Genomic DNA, 15,503 nt, shown 5'->3' on the forward strand with positions numbered 1-15,503 from the left:
CCTTCCCTTCCTTCTTGTTTCTCATAAGGTCCTGTCGGATTGCCTTGGCCTAACTCCACTTGGGCACTGCCCGCTAGGCCTCCGTCTCTGTACAACCTGCTCGATGTAGGACTACAGGACCTTGTTCCTGCCCTAGTGTCCCTGTTAATTAGCCCATCCCCTCCTGCAGACCTGAGCTTTACTGTTCCTGCTTACAAAGGCTTAAACTCTGAAGTACTACATTTTTTCATGTGTTTGTGGGGTGCATGGAGAGTTGTTAGTGTCTATCTAAGGGCATTCTTGTGCCTGGCTGTTGTAGGACCATGCCTGCACTTGTCATTTCTAGTGTTCTTCCTCCCTTCCTGAAGCCATTTCCACCTTGGCCCTTCCCTTCAGGGTGAGAGCTTCCTTTATCTCTGTGCTGCAGTTGTGCCAGCATTGAATCCTTTCACTTAATTTTCATTTGAAAAAATTTTCATTTTGTTTCTCCACTCTTTTGTTTTTAGAGTCAGGGTTTCTCTGTAGCCCTGGCTGCCCTGGACTAAGTTTGTAGACCAGTCTGGCCTCGAACTCAGTGATCTGCCTTTTTCTACCTCCCAAATGCTGGGATTAAAAGCCCTCACCACCAAGCCCAGCTCTGTTTTCATCCTTCCTTCCTTCCTTCCTTTCTTTCTTTCTTTCTTTCTTTCTTTCTTTCTTTCTTTTTTTCTTTCTTAATCCTGTTTACAACTGTTCTCAGTGTCTGTCTTATACTGTCTATGATTTTTTTTTAAAGTCCTTCAGTTCTTCATAGGTACAGTATGTCTTTGGCTGCTTTTTTAATTTCATTTCTTGCCTTTGGTTATCTGCCTGGCTGAGTTATTGTGGTCCTGTTATTCCTCAGTCACTTGGTACTGTTGAGGAATTTTATAGTGCATACCCAAGTTTTTCTGTCTAAGTTCTTGTGTTAGCTTTTTAATTTTTGCTTTCCTCCCAAAACATCTTGAGGACAGTGATGAAGGCAGAAAAACAAGGGCATTAGCATCATCATTTATTAGGCCCTGGGATTCAAAATATGTACCCGAGAGTCCACATAACAGTCAGCAAGGAAAGAAGGCCCAGGATCCAGTGAGATACCTGGAGGAAGAAGTTGTTAGAACCAGGCAGTATAGGAGCAGTGATTTAGCAGTATCAGAGTATCAGGGACAATTCATGGAAGAAGAGAATAGCTTCTCTTGAGAAAACATTAGGAAGAGACTGGGACAGACAAGGTATTGGTCGACTTTATCTTTAAGATGTAAAACAATCATTAGCAAGATTCATTAGCAGATTTGTGGAAGGAAGGCAATAATGTGGGAATTGGTGATTGTTTGATTCTAACTACCCCGTGGATTCATTTATTTTTCTATATATTTAAAGGTATGGATGACAAGAATGCAACAAAGTTGAATGAGCTCATTCAGGTTGGGTAAGTACCAGATACTGTATATGCTTGTTGTGTTCATTCACTGAACTACAGAAGTTGAAATGTGCTGTTTTTATTTTGTTTTTCTTTTCTTTTGCTCTGAGCCTGTTGTGTGTGAGTTGTGACGCTTGTGTGGAGGTCAGGGGACAACTTCTGGCAGTTACTTCTGCTGTGGTGAACACAGATTGAACTCAGGTCATCAGGCTGTTCAGTGTTCTAATTTTCTTTTTGTTGCTCTGATAGTATAACCAAAAGCCATTTAGGAGAGGAAAGGGTCATTTTGGCTTACACTTTAAGGCAGGGCTGAAACTGAAGCAAAAACCATGGAGGAATGGTGCTTCCTGGCTTGCTTCCTAGCTTGTGCTCAGCTACCCTTCTAATACAGCCCAGGCCCACCTGCTGATGAATGATTCTTCCCACAGTAAAAAAAAAAAAAAAAAAAAAGCAGCCAGAGACATACTGAACCTATGAAGAACTAAAGGACTTTTAAAAAAAATCATAGACAATATAAGACAGACACTGAGAACAGTTGTAAACAGGATTAAAAAGGAAAGAAAAAAAATGAAAACAGAGCTGGGCTTGGTGGTGAGGGCTTTTAATCCCAGCATTTGGGAGATAGAAACATGTAAACTTAGTCCAGGGCAGCCAGGGCTACACAGAGAAACCCTGACTCTAAAAACAAAAGAATGGAAACAAAATGATCTAGTCAGAAGCCATCAGAAAACGGGACTGCCAGCTGCGTCCGGGGGATTAATAGGTGGGATGGACTTGTTCTGGGATGGACTTGTTCTGGGTACCCGTTTGGGACTCAGAGTCCAGCCTTCCTTCCCTTTTGCACCTACTTTTTTTTTTTTTTTTAAGCTGAGCAGTTGTCTGTCAGGAGCTTTTTTGGGAAGGCTGAAGCTCTTGGGTTGAGGTGATCCCATTGTTATGTTTTGTTTATTTACTTAATCACTTTACAGCCTGATTCCAGCTTATCAGTAGGTGAGAAGTGTCTTCTGAGAGCTAGTACCTGTGATTTGATCTGTCAGGAACAGATCTTTCCTGATTCTATTTCAGAATTCACTGATTGAAGCCATTTGTTTCAGTCCCTTTGCTTTGTCTCATGAACAAAACATGAGACAGAGGACATATGGAAAGGCAGGTTCAGTGCTGGGGTAGGCTAGTGGTATATCTTCTTTTAGCACAGTCTGTGTGCCACTCAGCATGTGCATCTAATAGGTATCTAATATCTAATAGGTATGCCCCAGGAAACATCTAAGCAGCAGGTTCTTTCCTGCTCCATGCAACTCTCTCTAGATTCAGAGACAAGACACTTGATACAAAGCAAGTGCTGAGGGCAAGTAACAAGAAGCACTTTTTTAGCATGTGTGCAGCCCTCGGTTTGATCTCAGTACTGACGAGGGAGAGAAGTGTACGTACAGGGTCTTGTGGGGACAATGGACAAGTGAATTTGGATCAAGTACTTGTAGACAGTGCTCTCAGTATTGCCTCTCTCCACTGAATTACTTAGGGGTGGGATTTACTTATTTGTTTGTTTGTTTGTTTTTGGCCTGTTAGCAAACTGTGCGAGGTTCAGGCCAGGCTGTTTTCTGTGAGTAGAATTGCCCTTGGTATGCTGTTGTCCTTGCATTTGCATATATCTTAGCTTGAGATTGCCTTCTATACTCATAGAAAACAGGTGGAAGAGACTGTACCAGTATTGAGTGCTCCTAGTCAGGGGCAGCTTTTGGTGCTGCTTATACATGCATCCCTGGTTCTTTGAGATTCAAATGGGAAATGGCGATGACACTGGAGCCACTCCTGGATCCCATGTGTTTTTTGTGGCTGACTGGATGACCACCCCAATCGGTGATGTTTTTTTTGTTTTGTTTTGTTTCCAGCAAGGCCACTATTGATGAGATTGACTTGGTCCTATCATAACACCATACCTAGAATAGATGGAGTAGATGGCTATAGTGGGTTCTGAGTGTCAGTAGACAACCCATGTCGGCATGGGTTGCAGATTGTGGCAGTTAGAGGCTAGGCTACTGTCCTAGGGAAGATGGAGTAACATCTCCCACTCTTTCTTGATGGGCACCTCACCTGGCACCCTAACTCTAGCACCTCACCTGATACTGTGTGACTGTGGACCATGAGAGAGTGGGTGCTAGAGTGGCGGCTGCTGTGTCAGTGTACCACCAGCCGGTGTACAACACTTCATGTCCGCTTTTCTGTGCCTGTGAGTGTGTGTCTGTGTGCATGTATGTATCTGTAGAACATTACATTGAAGTGATAGCTGCGGGTAGATAACAGGAAGGGATACTACCTTGAGCATCTAGAGACAACTTTCTGAGGTGATGCTGTTTAGGCTGAGGGCACAGAAGGTGCAAAGGAATGAACTGCAGTGACTCAGTAGTTACAGATGGGAGGCAGGTGTAGGTCTAATCTGAAAGTCCCTTATGCTGGGTGCTGGGTACACCAATCCTTTGGCCCCTGAGAAAAGTTAAGTTAGAGTACATATTAGGACTGGCATTTAGTGGTTGGTTTGGTTAAGTTTCGTTTGCGTTATGTGTTACGCTATTTATGCTTGCCTATGTAGATGCATGTGTATACTTGATGCCCACAGAAATCAGAACTGGGTACTGGGTCCCCTGGAACTGGAGTTACAGATAGTTGTAAGCCACTGTGTGTGTTCTGGGAATCAAATCTGGGTCTTCTGCAAGAACAAGTGCTCTGAACCACTGAGCCATCTTTCCAGCTTCCTATTTGTTGTTTTAATATTTTACATATTTTTGCTTTTTGGGCTTTAGTTATATGAGTTTGACATTTTGAGGTTAATGTTTTTTTATTTAATTTGAAAGCTTTTACTTTGAGTTTATTTTTAGAGCAGTTTTTAGGTTTTTAAGAAAATTGTATATAAGGGCAGAAGATCCTGCTCTGGATTCCTTTCTTAATACATGAGAAATAACATTGTTACAATTGATGAACCTGGTAGCCTGTTCCTTCAGTCCTGGTTCCAGGAATCTGAGGCAGATGGATGATGGGCTTGAGGCTAGCCTATGCTAAAACCAACTGTTGTGGTAGCTCTGCTGATGCTTTGTCATCATTTGACAAAGGGATCTTGGTTTCAGACATTTACTAGGTTGGACAGATGTACAGTGAAACACTTCCCTTCCCATCATCACAGTCTCATTCAGAGCACTCTCTCTGTCCTAAAAATCCACTATCTGCTGCCTGTTTGTCTCTTCCTTCCCTGGAAACCCTCAATTCTCTACTGTTGCAGAGGTCTGCTTTCCCCTGAGCATCATCTGGTTGAGCCAACCAGTCCATAGCCTGTTTAGATAGGCCTCGGCACTCTGTGAGTTTAACATGAACATGATGGTAGAGAGAGCACGTCTAGCCCATGCCCAACCCCAGTCCACCATAGTACTATTCTCTAATGCCTTCTTCTAGACAATTATCTGTCTGTAGCCATCACTAACATCTGAGGTTGGCCTCTCTTTGAGCAATCCACATAGGACACTGTCAGGTATCGTGCAGAGCTCTACAGCTCACTGCCTTTTTCCCTGCACTGGGGTTCAGGGGGTGGTTAGTAGCATAAACATATTTCTCTGTTGTTTTGTCCTATGTGGAGCGATACTGGGTTATTTAGGGTTTTTTAATGCTTATGAACAACTGACGTCAAGGCTAAAGCCTAAGTATGTTTTGTAAGCATGTTTGCATGTATTTTTTGTTTGTGATTGTTGTTTTTTTCCCATCCAGGGTTTCTCTGAGTAGCTTTGGCTGTCCTGGAACTCACTCTGTAAACCAGGCAGGCCTTGAAGTCAGAGATCTGCTGTCCCTGCCTCCCAAATGCGGGGATTAAAGGTGTGCGCCACTGCGCCTGGCTGTGGGCATGGGATTTTCATTTCACCTGGGAATCCCCTAAGAAGAAATGTGGATATGTGTCTATCTTTAGAAGAAATTGTCTTGCAAGGCTCAGCCCAGGTGCTCCCATGCTCCCAAGGACTTCTGATCTGTCCAACTTGTTATAAAATTGCTTTGAATTGTATTTCCTTGATGATCATTGTCATTGGGCATTAGTTTTGTTGTTGTTGTTGTTGCTGTTTTGTGACTGGTTCTTTGTACATCTTTGTGTGCACATGCATATGTGTATGTTTTGTTTTTAAAGCCCATTTCTTTGCAGAGTTCTTTGCTGAAGGAAGTTGTTGAAAAATTGACTCCTCCATGCTTTGTTACTACTCCTTAAAATGTCCTTTCTGGCTCCCCTCTGTGTCCCTACTCCAGCATCACTCACTAATAGAAGTGCTCTGTCACTTTTTCATCTGTGTTTCACCTGGGATAAGGCAGCCAGTAATTTTGAGTGGTACTAAAATGTGTGGTTGTTTAGGACTTGTCCTTTGTAGATTATCCCTCCACATGGAAAGTGGATAAGCAGTGGCAGTCTTCCTCTTGGTTCTTCTTGCTCCTCTAGTGAGGCTTTCTTATTCTTAGCTCTTTAGTGTCTAGTATATAGAGGCAGTTGGTCCCTGGGTGGATGGGTGTATATGGGGTATAGACAGATGAGGGGATAGATAGGATAGATGAAAAGGCATTTAAGAGGACAGTTGAGCAGATGAGTGAGTGGGTAGAAGAAGAGCTGACTAAGTGATGGACAGATGTGTACATAGATAAATGAATGATTAGGCAAATATATGGATGGATGGATGTGCCAATAGGCAGTAGATAGTTGGAAGAATGAATGTAGCTGTGTGATAGATTAATAGGTGGAATACAGAGGGAGAGAGCAGGATTGTTGAGTCAGTAGGCACATTTATGAGTGGGTAGCATGAGTTACTCTATGGGTGGTAGGTAAGCAGATGTAAATAAGTAAATAGACGTTCAGGTGGAGGAATAAATGGAACATTGTAACTGCCATATCATGAGGAGTTGAGCTTTCTGTGTTGCATGATTGTGTCCACCTCCCATATGAGACTTCACTGAGTTATCATATGAACACTTGCCGAAAGCCTTAAAGTGTTTGGAGCCAATATGAAGCCACTATGCAGACTTTGTAATGCTAAAATTCAAGTCATACTCTTTTCAAGATCTCAGTCTAGAGCACGACTTTGTAGTTAAGGGGTATTTGGTGCTTCTCCTGACTTAGCACTGAGGCCGCTGTCATCTGCTTTACATAGAGATGTTTGAGCTGCACTTTAATCGAGCATTGTTGTATCAACAGAGCCTTTCCTGTGTTTGTTCTGCTTAAAGCTATAGTTCAAATTCTTATCTCCAGACTTAAGCAGCATAAATTCAGTATAATGTTAATACAGTATACATTTTCTCAGATAGTATAACATATAAAATCACTAGCTATCCTCTCTCCCTCCCCTCAGTTAAAACTTTACTTTTTCTTAGGAAATTTACATGAATAAAATTTTAGATACAAATATGAATTTTTACATGAGTATATTTTTTCTTCCACATCTTTAGAATCACCTCATGTATGTTATTACTTTTTGGTCACTTTCCTGCATATGTCTTAGAAATTAAATAGCAAGGCTAGAAGCTGCTCTCATAACTGACATGCTCACAGCTGATGGTAGGTCAGTCAAAAAAAAAGGATTCAAGCCAGGCATAGTGTCACACCCTTTTAATCCCTGCAGGAGGCAGAGGCAAGTAGGTCTCTTTGAGTTTGAGACCAGCCTGGTCAACATATTGAGTTCCAGGACAGCCAGAGCTACATAGGGAGCTGCAGTCTTAAACAATAACAAAAGTGGGTTAAAACAGAAGGCACAAAATGATAAACAGCTTGAACATGTTATGAAATCCCAGACTCGCACACATTCTTCCCCCATAGGTGGCTGGCCAAAGCCTTTTCTTCAGCCTGGGTCTGCTTCAACCTGGATCCAGAGTGTATAATTTGTTCTTTCCAGATTCAAAGCCATGGAAGCTCAGGAGTCAGATTGATCAGTATCAGCCTTGACTGTCATGTTCACACCTGTTTAATCACTGTCTGAAAGCCAGCTACCTTTCCTGAGTGCTTTGGAAGCATTCCACCTGTATTTTTAGGTGCCTTTTACTCCATTTCAGTAGCTAAACAGTCTTTCTGTAATATATGTAATTGCTAATCTACTGCAGCTCCAGCAAACAGACCTCAACTTGGGCCTGTGACACCTTACTCTTAAATGCTTGTAACCTTGCCCTACTATATGGATTACAGGGGGATAGGAGTTCACTACTGTGGCAAGTTGGTCGTGAAGAAGTCATGTAAAGGTGGGTAGGCAGGTCATGTGGAAGATAAATAGTGGTGGCTCTGGAGTGTCTGTTGTAAGGCTCTAAGGATGAGGAATGCTTACGGATGGGCTTAGCAGAGCTGCTCTAGTTGTATATGACATTCAGTAATCACTCTTTGGGCCCAGTTCATTTCCTATATAAAGAGCACATGTCCCTTGATTGGGAAAGTAGCAGACATCTAGAGGCCCTGCCTCTGCCTACCATCTGGTGTGATCATGATTGACAGCACAGGAATGGGTACTCATGCTTACCACACTTCAGATCTTATAACCCTTCATCTCTTCCATTCACACGAAGCCCTCAGCATTGTGTGCAATTTCTTTTCCCAGAGCCACCACAGTTCGTTATAAAGGGAGAAATCTGCGGATCAAGGCACCCATGTGTCGGGCCTTAAAGAAACTCTGCGATCCAGATGGTAGGTACCAGGGGAAGGGATAGCAAATGGTTTAGCTTTTATGGTTGTTTTCTTCCATTCCGTAATGGACAGACTGTAGTACTTTGCGACTGACTCTGTTTAATCTTCTCCTATGACTAGTTCTTGAAGTGACGTCCATGTGTCCAGTAAAAACCATGGCAACATTCTGACAGATGGGTTAGTATTGTCAGGAGTAAGGCTCTTTTGGCCACTTGGTGGTCTGTCCATGACCTTTGCAAGTACAGAGTTAATAATATCAAGTTTAACCCTTGCTAGGATTCCTCTGTTCTCCTTGTTTCCAGGCACAAGACAGTCTCCTTTTTTTTTTTTTTCCTCTCGAGTTCTCATTTCCCTGTGTTTTCCTGGCAAAGTGTTTTGTTTTCTACTTTGAGGTTGGTTTGCACTGGACTTTTTTGGTCTCCTTTCCTCAGGTCTAAGTGATGAAGAGGACCAGAAGCCAGTGCGCCTACCCCTGAAAGTCCCTGTAGAGCTACAACCACGGAACAACCACGCCTGGGCACGAGTGCAGAGCCTTGCCCAGAACCCACGCCTCAGGTGGGTTTAGCATGAGGAAGGGCCCCGATGACAGGCAGGGCATGAGGGTTTAGTGTTTGGGTTTCTCTCAGGGAATCCTGGAGAAACAGATTTTGCCCAATGTCCTACCTTCATAGGAGGACAGGGTGTGGAGGTAACACTGTCGTGAGAATGCTGGAGGGTGGTCTTGAGACCCTGGATTGGAAGTCTGCCAGGCAAGCATCCTTAGCCAAGTAAGAGAGCATCGTGTGAATGCCTGCAGGACTGTCACCTTTCCTGTAAAGCTCCTACAGTTCTTTCTCACTGGTTCCCTGGAGATTTGTGGCTAATATAGAAACAAAGCTCTGCCATTTCTTTGTCCATTTCCCATTCGTAGTTTGTTAAGTTGAAGTAAAATTCATACCGCATTGGATGTTCACAGTTAAGTGTCATTTCGTATGTTCACTGTGTTGTAAACCTCTATCTCAGCCAACTTCCAGAATGTTTTTATCATTTCATGTGCCTGTTAGTCATCACTTTTTCCAATGCTTATCTCTCTCCCACCTGCTTTTTATCCTAGTGGATTGGCCTCTTCTGGACATTTCATTTTAATGGAGTCACACACAGGAATCTGCTCTATTTGGCATCTCTCACTAGCCAACTATTCTGAGGCTCATCTAGATTATAGCACATGCCGGTGCTTCATCTCGTCTATGTGTGCATTTTATTTTCTTAGGGATAACCAGGGGTAGCTGCATCCCTCCCCTCTTACAGACAAAGAGCACTGATGTATAGGTGGTGATACTTTCAGTGCTCACATCCTACTCAAGCATTGCATTGGAAAGGGTTCCTGGGCATCTGTTATTTATAGCTTTATGTGAACCTACAGTGATTGCAACAGACAGGACTTATATTTAGAAATAGAAGCTGAAGACCCAGTGGATCCTCCTTCCAGTGCCTACTTACCTATCATGGGGTTTGGGGACAGTCAGTCCTTAGAACTCTTTCAAGGGTGGCTTCCTACTATATAACCTTTTTTTCATCTCATAGGATGATTGTGGAGCTACATCGAAAAGTCTCTAGCCTCATTGAATTCTTGAAGCAGAAGTGGGCCCTCCATGAAGTACGAATTGTATCTTTTTCCAACTGAAGCAGACCCTCCAAACCTGTCAGCTATTCTTGCTTGAGAACGAGGTCTTATTTTTCCGTCATTGCTGTGGGGCTCCATGGGACCCCAGCACTCTAGGCTAAGGTATAGAGTCCTACCTTTTACCTACTTTCCCTGATTGTATTCAGTCCCACACACATCCATGTTTTGAGTGGCCAACTATCTGGCCCATGGGATATGGCCATAGTATCCCCATCAATTGATTGGGTGGGATGTTATGCACACATTTCAGCCTCCTTTGTGTCTTTGGCTGTTTATTGGCCCTGCATGTTCCCAAGAATAGTTTCTGTGATCACATGTGAGTTTCCTGAATACACTGAGTGCCTGAGCCAGCACAGTTTGGTAGTAGCTTGAGGAAAGTCCCTAGGTGAGCCCCAGGAATATTAAGGGGCTAGTGTGGCTCCTAGCAAAGAGGCCCTAGTCTGAAGACCATAGCTATCCACTGATGAGTACCTTGGTCACAGTGTAGTTGTTTGGAGTTACTCCTTGACAGTGTGCCCAGCGGAAGACACTTGAGGAGAGGCAGCTGCAGGGCTCAAGCACAGTGCAGACCCAAGAGAAGGTGGCATTGCACCTGTTCCCAGGCGAGAACTGTACGCTGACACCACTGCCGGGTGTGGCCCGTGTGGTACACTCCAAGGCCTTCTGCACCGTACACTGGCAAGAGGGTGGCCGTTGCAAGCAGGGCACCAAGGACACACACTTGTTGCCTCCAGCCCAGATCCTGGGCATCCAGAGTGGGCAAGGAATAGCCCGGGGCCAGGTGAAATGCCAGAGGAGCAGTGCTGAAAGCAAGGGTGGGGGCCGGATCCTTCCCACTGCAGATGCTTCACAGAGTTCGGGGGAGAGTTCCCCTGAGAGTGCTCCTGGAGAGGGGACAGCTCCAAGTATGAGCAGCCCAGATGTCCCTGACAGGCCTCCTCATGGGCACCAAGACTCTGGACCACAGCTTGAGAAGACTCCTGTGGCAGCCCTTGCGGTGGGTGGGGACAGCCCCATTCAAGAGTCTGGGACCCTGCCATGTTCCTGCGGCCAGCCCCCAGACTTGGAAGATGAACTCTCACTCCTTGACCCCTTTCCCCGCTACCTGAAGTCTTGCCAGGATCTCATCATCCCGGAGCAATGCCGCTGTGCAGATTCACAGTCTGGGAGAGAGCACCCTCAGCAGGGCCAGGTAGCTTCCCCGGAGGCCCTCATCCCCAGCAGCAGGGAGGTTGCTGACAGTTGTTCCCCTGGCCTGGACCCTCAACCTGGCACAGATCCTCAATCTGACCCCAGGCTTTTGCCAGATATTTGTACTAAAGAGCCGGCAGATGCACCTCCTGAAGAGTCCCAGGAGAAAGGGAGCCCCTCAGAACCTCTGTTGTCTCAGGGACAGCCTGCTGCCCGGCCTTCAAAGGAAGTCCCTGCTAGCCAGCTGGCCCAGCAGCTACGTGAAGAGGGCTGGAACTTGCAGACCTCAGAGAGCCTCACACTGGCTGAAGTCTACCTCATGATGGGCAAGCCAAGCAAGCTGCAGTTGGAGTATGATTGGTTGGCTGTGCTGGGCCCTGAGAATCAGGCGCCCACAGCACAGGGCCAGACTGCTTTATCCCGCTCCCCACCCTCAGCCCTCCACCAGCAGCGCCTCCTGAGCTGCCTCCTGAGGCTCATCTCCACTGAGGTCCACCCTAAGATGGTGAGTAGTTTACACCCTAAGATGGTGAGTAGTTTAGATTAGCCCAGGACACCAAGTGCTTTGGGGTGAACCTGTTTTGTATGTCAAGCCTGGTTCTTCAGGATTCCAAAGGTAACATAATTACCAGGGCTATAGCTACTATACCCAACTGTAGTGCTGATAGTGAAAGAGACCACAGCTTCAGCACTATGGGAGTAACGTCTGAGTAGAGGTTATTGGGTGGGATTAGCAAGCTGCTGCCATATAGATAACAAGTTTAAAAGACTTCAGGTTTGGCCTTTTGTGGAGGCATGTGGTATGGCGTCATTCTGAAGGCTAGGAGGCCAGTGGAAAAGTGACAGGTTCTAGCCTTGGCTTCAACAGGAAGGTAAAGGATGCATTTGGGAACAATAGTGTGGAAAATGATGAACCAGAAGCTCTGCTGAGGCACCCAAGGTAGGCTCCTGGCCAGCAGCCTCAACACCACTGAGTTCTTGTTAGAAACGAGATGACAGGGCTCAGGCACATGGCATCATCGCTCCACTTCACTATTCTGGAGGCTCAGAAATGAACACTTAGTGTGAGCCCAGTCTGAACTAAAAATAATAATGAACACTTTTTAAAAAGGAAAGTAGGAATGAAGGAGTGGTGGGGAGTTGGGATGAGGCAAATGCCAAGCCCCCTTAGTGACTTAATGGGGCTGAAACTGAAGACTTTGAAGAACTGAAGAGGCGGGTCATCTGTCCTTTGTTTCTCTCCTTTTTCTGCCTGGCAGAACTGTGGTAAGTAAGTACCCCAAGGGTACTGAGATTCAATGGCCAGAGTCATCTGAAATGCCCAATCTGAGGTGGAAATACTACTGTTCCCAGAACCTAAATTGCCAGTAGAAAGAGCCAGGGAACAGGGACAGATTTTCATTGTTGGATTTGGAGTGGGTGCTTGGCAGAGCAGATGAGGCCATAGTGAGGACCTGGACAACAACTGTGGAGAGCATGTTGCGAAATAACCCTAGTAAGACAGGGTGTGAGTACTTGTGGGAGAAGAATTCAGAATTGAGGCATCTGGCCAGATCACCAGAGTAGGAACAGCAACAAAGAGGTAAAAATGCCTTTGTGAGACCCAAGGGCTTAAAGCCATTTATATTTTGTTCTTTTTGTGTGTAAAAATGTGTGTGCACAAATGCAATGACACACATGCAGAGGTCAGAAGACAGCTATTCAGGAATTGGTTCTCCTTCCACCCTGTTTTGAGGCAGTTTTCTGTCACTGCACTTCACTTCTCCAGGCTGGTGGGCCTGTGAATGTCTGGTCCAGTCTGTCTCCTTCTCCTATGGTGTTACAGGAATTCTGGGATTAGAGACGTATGCCCTTATATCCAGCGATTTACATGGTTTCAGTGTATCAAACTCAAATCTTCAGGCTTGTGCATGAAGTGCCTTTACCTGCTAAGCCATCTCCCTGACTCCTGAAGCCTTCCCTTATAAGGGCCTTGGGCACCCATAAGGTTGGGAGCTGGACAAAGGGCTTTTCTACTGTGACCAGTTTTCATGAGTGACTCTGTTTTCCTTCTGACTCACAGTAGTTAGTAGAAGTTAGCATGATTGTCTTAGGCTAGCTTTTTTTCTATGGCTCTTTATAAAGACAAACCCCTGCCTCTTATCAACACATCTTCCCTGTACCATAAGTCTGCTCAGACTTAACAGCAGATGGTTGGTCCTTGCTCCCTCTCTGCCATAGAGCTACTTCTCTGTTCTCATTGCCACATCCAGGCTAGGCTCTCCTGAGGAAAGCAATGAAATGCTTCAATTATTATCTCATTCCTTGGTGATCCATAACTTTTACCCTCCCCTTTTTCTTCTATTTCTTAAAGTTTGTCATGGTTCTATTCTGTTTTTAAGATGCCTCATCATAAAGCCCAGACTGGCTTAGAAATCATTTTGTAGATCAGGTTGGCCTCAGATTCACACAGGTCTGCCTGCCTCTGCGTCATAGTACTTGAATTAAAAGTGTGCAGTTCATACATTGCTTAGTGACTTTAAATCACTGGAGAATTAGTATTAGTTGTGGTTAATGTTTATGATCTTAACTTAGAAGCCTAAGGCAGATAAATCACCAGACGTTTGAGGCCAGCCTGGGCTACTTAGTAGATACTTATCAGCTAAGGCATATATGGAAACAGGTTGAGACCCTGCTTCAATAAAGAACACAACCACCACCCAGAACCAGAGAGATAGCCAAGCAGTTAAGGACGCTTGCTGCTGTTTCAGAAGACCAGAGTTTAGTTCCCAGCGTTAGTGGAGGTGGGTGGGCCGTGTGTCCCTAAATGTATAAGTTGGCTATGGGGCCTTTCAAAGTTTTGCCACCTTAGGACACTTGTGGCTGAACCTTTGTATTTTTTTGGCTGGTGTCTTTCCAGGCTTTTGAAGCAAACACAGCATCAACAGCCTCAGTCAGACCCGCCCAGGAAGAACAGTCCACAACCCCTCCAGGGAAGGTAGTGACCATCAGCTCTCGAAGTCCCCGCTGCTCTCGAAACCCTTCTGCCCTCCGAAGCAGCAAGACCTTCCCATCTGGTTCTGCACCTTGTTCCCCAGGTATGCTTCAGGGTACCCTGGTATTCTTGGTTCTGTGTCATTGCTGAACACATGGTCCCGCTGTCTACCTTCAAGGTCTAGTGAGCATAGCAGAGGTAGAGCATCACCTCCATTAGGGGTGAACACAGGGGAGTGTCATACAGAACCTAGTTCATGTGATGGGCACAAGGTAGGGTAGCCTTAGTGTTCCGGCCACATTGGAAGTTTTGTGTCAAAATTCTAAGCCTGTACTTCTAGAAATATGTGCCACGTCTGCAGACTCGGCTTGTGGACTATGAGTAACCCACATTCAACCCAGGAATCATGAGGGTGCTTTGTAGCAGCACTACGACAGTGGAGTTTCAGCAGGGTTATTGAGAAATGAATACTTTGTCGTTTTATTAATGGTCCTCTTTTCTACAAAATAAGGGATTTTGATGGGGTCAATAGTATGCAGTCTAGCCTACTTTTGTAGTTAGCTGTGTTACACAAATAGCTATCGGCACATAGCCGCATTCTTTCAGATATACTTCTGTGGCAGCTTTGTTGCTACCATGTGATAGTGAGTTGCTATAGAGACAAGGTGGTCCACTGAGTGTGTTATCCAGCCTCTACAGAGAGTCTGCTTCCTTTTGGTCAGCTAAGGATGTCCTAAAATCCTTTTAGCCCAGAAGTCTTGGTTAGTTGTCCTGACTCCCTCCCTTCCGTCTCCCCTCCCCCAGCATAGAACAGTGGTAATGTGCTTTTCACGCAGACAGCCTACAGTCACTGTAAAGTGGGGCCAGGAATCAAAGGAAGAAAGGCTTACTTCCTAGCGGAGCTGCCTTTGCCCTGGACGAGCCGTAGGTGAGTATCGGCACATAATTCTCCATTCTGTTCCAGGTTTGAGAAATCCTCCAAGGCCTCTCTTGGTGGCTGGTCCCTCCAGCACAGGAAGCAGTGACTCAGATGGTGGCCTCTTTGCTGTCCCAACAACTTTGCCACCCAATAGTCGACATGGAAAGCTCTTCTCTCCCAGTAAGGAGGCGGAGCTGACTTTTAGGCAGCACTTAGACTCCATCAGTGTGAGTGCTGGGAGTGCCAGGTGGGGTGGCTATGGAATGATTTGCAGATAGAATGCCTGTTTTCAGGGCTCATGTGTTCTTTTTCTTACAGATACAGTCAGACTTTTTCTCACCAAAGCCCAAGAAACTACGGAAACGGCACTTACGAAAGCCACTGGTAGTCCAGGTGAGGGAAGATTACGTGAGTCTGTCTGTCTGCACTGTGTCTGTCAGGTCCATACTCTAGCTGCTGCACTACCCAAGAGATACTGTTTTCTACATGTTTTTGATTTTCAGAGTGAAATGAGGAATTTCTTGCCCTTGTCTTTCTTATTAATAGGAAAACAAAACTAAGGACAGAAGATTAATGGTATTCATATAAATAAAGCCTTTATAGCATTGGTTAGCACGGAAAATTATTTAGAGACAAATCTGGGGTTCTGGGTCACATGAG

The 15,503-nt window shown here is 45.1% G+C and overlaps 1 protein-coding gene across 3 annotated transcripts in view; it reads left to right on the forward strand.

Annotated features, from left to right (window-relative positions):
* Nucleotides 1-15,503, forward strand: part of Cramp1 (cramped chromatin regulator homolog 1) — a 53,853-nt gene that overhangs the window by 23,863 nt on the left and 14,487 nt on the right. For all 3 annotated transcript variants that reach the window (XM_021637138.2, XM_021637139.2, XM_060363978.1), the window contains exons 6-13: nucleotides 1,378-1,426; nucleotides 8,011-8,096; nucleotides 8,528-8,651; nucleotides 9,660-9,741; nucleotides 10,280-11,455; nucleotides 13,850-14,027; nucleotides 14,889-15,070; nucleotides 15,162-15,236. In XM_021637138.2, the coding sequence (XP_021492813.1) occupies nucleotides 1,378-1,426; nucleotides 8,011-8,096; nucleotides 8,528-8,651; nucleotides 9,660-9,741; nucleotides 10,280-11,455; nucleotides 13,850-14,027; nucleotides 14,889-15,070; nucleotides 15,162-15,236 (1,952 nt within the window). The remainder of the gene's footprint in view (nucleotides 1-1,377; nucleotides 1,427-8,010; nucleotides 8,097-8,527; nucleotides 8,652-9,659; nucleotides 9,742-10,279; nucleotides 11,456-13,849; nucleotides 14,028-14,888; nucleotides 15,071-15,161; nucleotides 15,237-15,503) is intronic.

Source organism: Meriones unguiculatus, chromosome 11, assembly GCF_030254825.1.
Source record: "Meriones unguiculatus strain TT.TT164.6M chromosome 11, Bangor_MerUng_6.1, whole genome shotgun sequence".
Classification (NCBI taxonomy): Eukaryota; Metazoa; Chordata; class Mammalia; order Rodentia; family Muridae; genus Meriones; species Meriones unguiculatus.